Genomic DNA, 8195 nt, shown 5'->3' with positions numbered 1-8195 from the left:
GATATAGAAAGGAGGTCTTATATTTTAATACTTTGTAACTAACTTTTTGTCATTCTATTATCAGACTGAATTCTCTACACAATGACTATGAACGACAACAAGACGACCTGCAGCAACTGGAAGCTGACATTCAAGAAAGCCAGAGTAAGTCTATACCTAAGATTATACAGCTAAATATTTTACTTGAGTTTTTATTAAATGTTGTTACTTTTTTTCTTTTTTGGTTTTTATCTTTTGTTGCTAATTCTTTTATTGTAGCTTGGGAGGAGGGTCATTGTGCCAATAAAAAACACTTGCACTGGTTCTGTTTTATTTTTATTTTTTTATTATTAGTTAACCGTTTCACTAATTAACTAATTGATTACTTGATTAATCATTCAGTCATCAATCAATCAATCAATAAGCTAGATTCATCAGAGTCTTTTCATCGCTATTTGCATAGGGGACCGACAGACCTGAAGTAGCAAGAGCATGTTTTTGGTGATAAATGGTGATGAAAGAACTCTGACACATCTAGCCTGTTGACTGATTGATTGATTGAATGATTAATCAAACAATCAATTAGTCAGTTTGTTAAATGGTTAATTAGTTGACTAATAATAATAAAAGTGAAATAGAGCCAGCGCATGTGTTCATTATCGACATAATGAATCTCCAAAGATAGAACAAAATCTGTTTCAACACATGATTTCACATCAAGAATCTTACAAACCAAATATGAAAAAGAAATATTTTAAGTTCCTTTTGTTATTCTTTTTCTTAATGGACAGTGTATATGTGTGTGTATTATGTATGTATAGAGTAACTCCTTTTATATACATGTGTATATTTATATATGCATGTTTCTTTGTTTCAGGCGAAGGCTTCCTGAAATATCAAAAGCTCAAGAAAAAAGAAGCTGTTATTGATGGTAAGATACTCCTCATTACTAAGAAAATGGAATATAAAAGATATTTCTATAATATCTCCTTTCAAAAGCTATGATTTTTTTTTTTCTTTTCCTCACTTTCATGATCTAAATATTGTAATTTGCATTCATTGAAGGCAGCTGAAATTATCAAAGCTATGGCTTTCTAATCTGCTCAGGTTTATCTCTCTTTGGTATCTCTTACTGAGGAAGGATAAAGAGCCAGAAATGCATCCAGGTGTCTGATAGAGGACAACACTGAGCAGATAAGATGATTTTACATCTTCTACCATAAGCAAGAATTTCTCTCCACAGTAAACTACAGTGAAAATTGCCTTTTGAAGTTAAAATATGTGATAAATATATCTGAACTAACCTAATATCATCATCATCATTTAATGTCCACCTTCCATGCTGACATGGTTGGGACAGTTTGAAAGGAGCCAGCCAGGCAAAAGCCTGCACCAGACTTCTGTAACTGTTTTGGCAGGATTTTTACAGCTGGATGCCCTTCCTAGCACCAACCACTCAGCATAGTGGACTGTGTGTGTGTATATATATATATATATATATATATATATATATATATAAAGAATAAAATGTTTTGAATGACACAACAATGCACTATAATACAAAAAAAATGGACTATAATAACTGTTGTAATTTAATTATCCATAGTCTGATGTGATATTTCGGAATAAAATTCCTTCTTCACATATCCCTAGGAATTGATGGTGTAGTGTAGTCAAATTTATTGTGAAGATAAAGTTAACTAGGACTTCAAGCCATTGGCTTGTTCAGCCTAGTTGTACAAGTTGTGTGAGAAAGAGAGAGAGAGTGGGGGTCTGTGCGCATGTGTATGTGTGCACATATATGTGCATACAGACACACAGAAAAACAGACATTCATTTGTGTGTATGTGTGTGTTGTGTATGAATATTCCATGGGTTTTTTTCCCCTGAGTGAAATGGTGGTATGATGTTTGCACTGTTTGTTGGTCAATCTGGACTTCCGAAGACTTTTAGAAAGAAAAGAAAAATATTCAAATATTTATTCCCACTTAAATGTAGACATTCTGTTAGAACAAACTTTACTGCTGTAGATACCATGAGAGAAACTCTCATATAGGCTTTTGTTGCAGAATCCACACTTGTTTGTTTATATCAGCAGTGGGGAGATAAACCTCCACCAACTCCAGCACTGAGAACATCCACATTTAAGTGGGAATAGATATTACCTCTCGGTATTAATACTGCTTCTGTTGCTAATACATAATATATGAAAAAAAATCCCTTATTTAAGAAAGAGTTAAGGACTGGCAACTGGAAGAACATCTGACCATAGAATCTGTGTCAAATATGTCCCCATTCAGCCCAAGATAACAGGGAAAAACAGGCATTAAATCAACAGATGACATAATTTTGTTAAAGCCACTGTGTCTGCTGAGCTGGGAAACTTGACTGTAGTGACTCAAAACTCCATAGGAGCCTTGTTACGACTATATATTGTGTGGTTTTGCATAAGTTTTGTTGTTTCTTGTTATTGTTTTTGTTGTTGCTTAGCTCAGGTCAGCCCTGAACAGCAGACCTATGAACAAAAACTCTTTAACCGTGACCACCTCATCTCTTATTCAAATAGAGTAATTCTAAGACTACATTATCTAATGTGTTTTTTCTCTTTTTTACAACAGTAAGATGTGATTTGAGTGATGTTTTTTTTTTATATTTCTAGTAAGTCACTTGACAAAATAGCCATTCTTATATTAGCTCATGTTTTGCTTGTTTGATAATGTCAAGCTGACTCCACAATGAATAATCAGAAAGATTTCCTTATGTTATTCACAAAAAAAGACAAAAAGTACAGCCAACAAAGTAAGTGTGAGAATTGAATATGTATGTGATCTACTAAGAATTGAAAATATGCTATTTTTTTAACCTTTCTCATTCCAACCCACCTGAAACCACCTTTGGTTTTATGATACAAAAAAAAAAGAATTTTATTTTAAAATGACCATATTGTAATTAATACATTCCACATAATTTTTTATATAGGAAAAGTGTTCAAAACCTGCTGAGATCACCTGTGCTTTTCATCTTTCTGGGTACTTTATTTTAAAGTGCCTGTCAAGTAGTAGGGTTAACTTAATCAATTATACAGATCACCCCACAAAATTGAGGCTTAGTGCCTGCATCAGAAATCGATAGCAAAGACATTCCCGCCAGTTTCACTCCAAATTTTTCTGAATTCTTGATTATTTTCAAAATTAATTGAAAACTGTCAGTTATGTGTTTCATTACAAATATGGTTCCAAAAGAGTTAATGTATGACCTAAACCTTAACCAAGTCAAAGGACTACATCATATACTGATGTCTGCATTGGCATGTTTTCTCCATAAAGACCAATTACTTTACAGGGTTTACTGAGTGCTTTTTTCATGGCACCAGCACTAGTGATGATCACCTCATAACTTCTACATCTAAGGACCTAAAGTGGCCCCTATAACTGAGGGGCACCAAAAGAGTGAGTGAGAGAGTGACAATACAGAGATGTTTTAATAATTCTTAATTCCTTTATCACAAACCTTCATTTGTATATTTTTACAGAATTTATACAAAATTTTGAACAGAATAAACAACATGAACAGGTATGAGTTTTTTTTTTGTTGTTGTTTACTTTTTTTAATGTTGAAAATCCAGTTAAATTGTTGGAGCCTCTCACTGCAATGCCTTCTTTGTAATAGGAAATAACAAACTGTTGTTTTTAACCAACACCTACCAGATTAACTTAACAAAGTTTCCTGATTGCGTCTGGCATGCAAATCATCTTTCGAAACTTTCTACCTACAGGTCCCACCTATCGTTCATCTCTTGGTTCAGTAGCTGCCTATCTGACTTCATCATCACAGCATATGATGTTGATAGAGTTCCCCACGGTTTGAATTTGTCCCCTCCTCTCTTCTTTCTATAAATCGTTGATCTACTTATCACCATATCCTGCACCACTTTTATGCAGACTACATGACCCTTCATTCTTCCTTAACTTACAACTATGCATCATCCACACACAACCTAGACACCATACAACAAACCTACTTTGATTTTATCCCCAGAGACCTTGAGAAAGTCTTTCAGTGGATCCATACCAACTTTATTTCATTTAACAGCAAAAAAACTCAAGCACTATTTCCCGTCAAGAAACATGATCACATCTTGCCTCCTCTAAACATGAACTGCACTCAATTAGAGACCTTGTAATCACACCAAATGCTGAGCCTTATTACCAGGGATCTTTCCTAGCAAAAGCACATCCTTAACATAGCTAGGATCACATCCCAAAGATTGGCTCTTCTCTCTAGAGCCAGCAAATATTTCAACTCCTAACAACTGCTGACACTTTACAAGGCTCAAGTAATGTTTATTATGAAATACTGCTCCCACATCTAGGACATTGCTGCTACTATGCACACAAATATTCTGGGCCGCATCCAGGGAAGGACCACTTAATTAATTGGTATTCAATCACTAACAGATGTACTCTAGCCTCTGGTCCACAGGTGTGGTGTCTCGCCTTTCTGTCTTTTCTATTGCTACTATAATGGCCACTGTTCCTCAGAATTTGCTGATGTTGTACCTTCACCACTCATGCACTCCTAAGGCCCTGCTCTTTCTTGCTTTCATCACTCTTGCTGCCTCCAACTCCCTCAGCCCCACACTAACCATTATATCTAATCCTTTGTCCTCAAAACATCAGTCCTCTGGAACCTTCTCTCTACTCATGTCTTTCTTATAGTTGTTGACCTGTAACAGTCAAAATAGAGCATCAATGGCATTGAGCTTCCTGATCTCAGAAAGCCTGCAAACTTCTTCCAAACTCAATTATTAAGAAACAGGAAGAAAACTTGAACAATACTGAAAAGATTTACAAGCTTGGGACCATTCCCACCATGCTATTTCAGGTCAGCTATAAAGAGAAAATGGTGCATGAGCACAGTCCTTGCTCTCCTCATGTAGTAGCATAAATTTTGGAAGGGACATGTTCCAATGGTCACCCTGTCAGTCTGTTGCCAACTCCTTCTGTGTGGTAGCTTAGGCATGCCATGGCTTTTGTTGCACAGACATGCACTCAGGTTGTGCCACCTGCAACAATTTCTAGAAGGTGAATGTGTGTGGGTTCCATTTGTGAGCTATGCCTTTCCGCAGCTGCCATCCTGGGTAAAGGATAGGCTGAGTTGCTCATTGTCCTCTATAAATCGGGATGTTCCACTTTAGCTATATACAGAGGATTAGTAGCAGGGAAGTGTGATGTCCTCGAGAATACCCTAGGCATCAAAAAAGACAAACTGGCAAGTCTTTTCAAGAGGAATTTCTGGTCGGGGACTATTATGGGTAATTTCCATATGTCTTTGGCCTGGCAGTGCTACTAGAGTGGGGAAGGGGGCGCTACCGGTTCAAGATAAACTCTACAGGCATGGATGTGCTGTCAGACAAGCTTTCCAAGGCGCTAGCAGAACAACAAAACCATTCTGCATGCATTCGTTCAGTGTCCAGGTATTGCTGATATATGGAGTTATGTTGAACAGTTGCTGTCGTTTGTGGGATGGATCTCTCTCTCAGCCAAGTTCATAATGCTGATTGCCCTGCCGCCCTCCTTTAATCGGGCAGGCCAGGCAGTTTTTCTTTGCCTGGTGGCTGTGGCGAAAGAGGTTGTCTGGTCGACAAGGCTGAAAGGAATGAGGACAGAAACATTCCTGTTTAATAAAGCTCTGATTGACTTTTTCAAGTTTCACTTGAAAAGGAAAGTGAGGATGGAGAGGGAGGTGTTGTCCTTGAGTGAATTTATCAAAAGGTAAGTGTAAGTTTTGAAAATGGCAAGAGTGGATGGTACCACTTTCAGTGTAGACCTGTGAGTCGGAAGAAAGGGATTTGGAGAGGGCACTTGTCCTTAGTATTCAGGGTGATCTTGGATGGTGGGGTTCCTCGATTATCACTGGAGGCCCTCCTGTATCAGGAGGACCCCATCACTATCACTTTTTTCTTTTCTTCTTCTAGTGCCATATACTATGTACACTTCCCTTCTTTTAATGTATACTTTTTCTTTTCCCTTATATGTAAACCCCCACACTTTATGTTTGTCTCTGTATTGTCCCCCTCAACCTTCACCTTGGTGGCAAATAAAAGAAATCATCATCATCATCATCATCATCATTATTATTATTATTATTATTATTATTATTCAGTAGTTTTATTTTTATAACGTGCTTTCACTTCACTACCGAGCACAGCTCTGTGTGCCTTGGGTATGTGCTGTGGTTTGCTGTGATGCTCTTATGGTTACTGTATTGAAAGTGTTTTGCGTAGGATGTGTGCAGTGCCCAGTAGTGCAATTTTCTGTATGTTATATATATTTGTAAGTCCTGGTGTTTTTGTTATTATTATTATTATTATTATTATTATTATTACGTTCTAGTCAGCAATTAACAGAGCCCAGGTGAACATTGTTAATTTATTGGAAAAGATCAGCCAGGTAAGTTTATAGAAATATTCTTGTTTGTAATTTGCCATAAATTTTATTGTATTTACATTAAAAGCTTACGTTCTTTTTACATCAAAACATAGAACTTGTTACTACTACTACTACTTGAAGCACCATACTATCTTGGCAGTATATATTCAAAAATTATTATTATATTTACTTTAGAAATCATAATATCATTTAAAAACTGATAAACGTTCAATAGGGCCCTAAACAAAATTCTTTGGTTTATGAAGTTAGTTCCATTTATGTTACTTGTTCAAATCCCACAAAAGTCAACTTACTTTTTATACTTCCGGGGTCAGTAAAATAAGAGCTAGTATTAAAATTCATTAGGTCTTTTATACCATTCCTTCTGATCTCATAGTTGTATGTATGTATGTATGTATGTGTGTGTGTGTGTGGATATGTTAGTCTCCTTGTCTAGACATTACATAATAGTTGTAAGCAGGTGTTATTGCCATACAAGTGGTATCATTTGTATCCAGTCATTCATGAAATCATGTCTGGTCATGCGGAAATATTTCTTTACTTGGAAACAGGCGAGATGAGAATTAGTTACAAGAAGCGAAATCATGATGGCACCTGTGCCCAGCGTCGCCTTCCTGGCACGTGTAAAGATATTCGAGTGAGATCATTGCCAGTGCCACTGGACTGGCTCCTGTGCAGGTGGCACGTAAAATGCCCCATTTCGAGCGTGGCTGTTGCCAGTACCGCCTGACTGGCCTTTGTGCTGGTGGCACGTAAAAAGCACCCACTACACTCTCAGAGTGGTTGGCGTTAGGAAGGGCATCCAGCTGTAGAAACTCTGCCAGATCAGATTGGAGCCTGGTGCAGCCTTCTGGCTTGCTAGTCCTCAGTCAAATCGTCCAACCCATGCTAGCATGGAAAGTGGACGTTAAACGATGATGATGATGATGATGATGAACGGCATCTAGTCAAAAAAAAATCTGCCTCTACAAATTCTGTCTGACACATGAATGCTGGAAAAATGATCATTAAAAGAATGCTGCAGCTGATGATGATGCTGATGATGTTGGCTATTACTAGGCATGCTGAAATATAATTTTGGTCTTGATTTTAATTGTTCTTTTATTTTTCATTTGGGTTCCAGAATATCAACCGATCTTCCTTCAATTTACCTTCCGGGGATCAATTAGAAAACATGAAAGAAAACCTGAACTACAAGGAGGGGGAGTTGAAAAATTCTGAGAGTACTGTGACAAATATATCGGCTGGTAATGGAAGTTTATTTTATCTATTTCTCAAATTCTTACTGTAATGTTGTTCTGTAGACTTATTCGACCTGTGTCCACATGGAAACATGCACTAAATAAATGTGGAAATGATAAAGACCATGATGTTGTTGTTTAGCCCTAGGCCAGTCCAGTCCAAGCAGACCTATGAGTAAAAGCATTCCTGCTATTATCTTTGCTATTTTGTATATCTACCATTAAGCTTTTTGATACACCCTCCTTTTTTAAAGACTTTACAGATGTGTTTGTGTGTGTGTGTATATATATATATATATATATATTGGGTTGGCAACTAAGTTCCCGCCGTTTTATTAAATTTTGGAATTTATTGCGTTTTTAAATTTTGGAATTTTATTTTTGTCGAGAATTCTATTTTTGAATCATTTTGGAATCTATTTTATTTTTTTCTAGTTAATTTTAGTTAATTTTTGTTTATTTTCAGATCATTAAAATGCAATGTCAAGTTAAGAAAAATTAGCATTTTCGACACCTTCTTTTT

The 8195-nt window shown here is 36.5% G+C and overlaps 1 protein-coding gene across 1 annotated transcript in view; it reads left to right on the top strand.

The window, feature by feature from the left end:
* Nucleotides 1-8195, top strand: part of LOC106880036 (intraflagellar transport protein 74 homolog) — an 89654-nt gene that overhangs the window by 46381 nt on the left and 35078 nt on the right. The window contains exons 14-19 of the mRNA XM_052969867.1: nucleotides 65-144; nucleotides 857-910; nucleotides 2704-2778; nucleotides 3512-3552; nucleotides 6375-6431; nucleotides 7555-7678. Coding sequence (XP_052825827.1) covers nucleotides 65-144; nucleotides 857-910; nucleotides 2704-2778; nucleotides 3512-3552; nucleotides 6375-6431; nucleotides 7555-7678 — 431 coding nt within the window. The remainder of the gene's footprint in view (nucleotides 1-64; nucleotides 145-856; nucleotides 911-2703; nucleotides 2779-3511; nucleotides 3553-6374; nucleotides 6432-7554; nucleotides 7679-8195) is intronic.

Source organism: Octopus bimaculoides, chromosome 8, assembly GCF_001194135.2.
Source record: "Octopus bimaculoides isolate UCB-OBI-ISO-001 chromosome 8, ASM119413v2, whole genome shotgun sequence".
Taxonomy (NCBI): Eukaryota; Metazoa; Mollusca; class Cephalopoda; order Octopoda; family Octopodidae; genus Octopus; species Octopus bimaculoides.
Note: the sequence above shows the minus strand (reverse complement) of the source record. Positions and strands in the feature narration are given on the sequence as shown.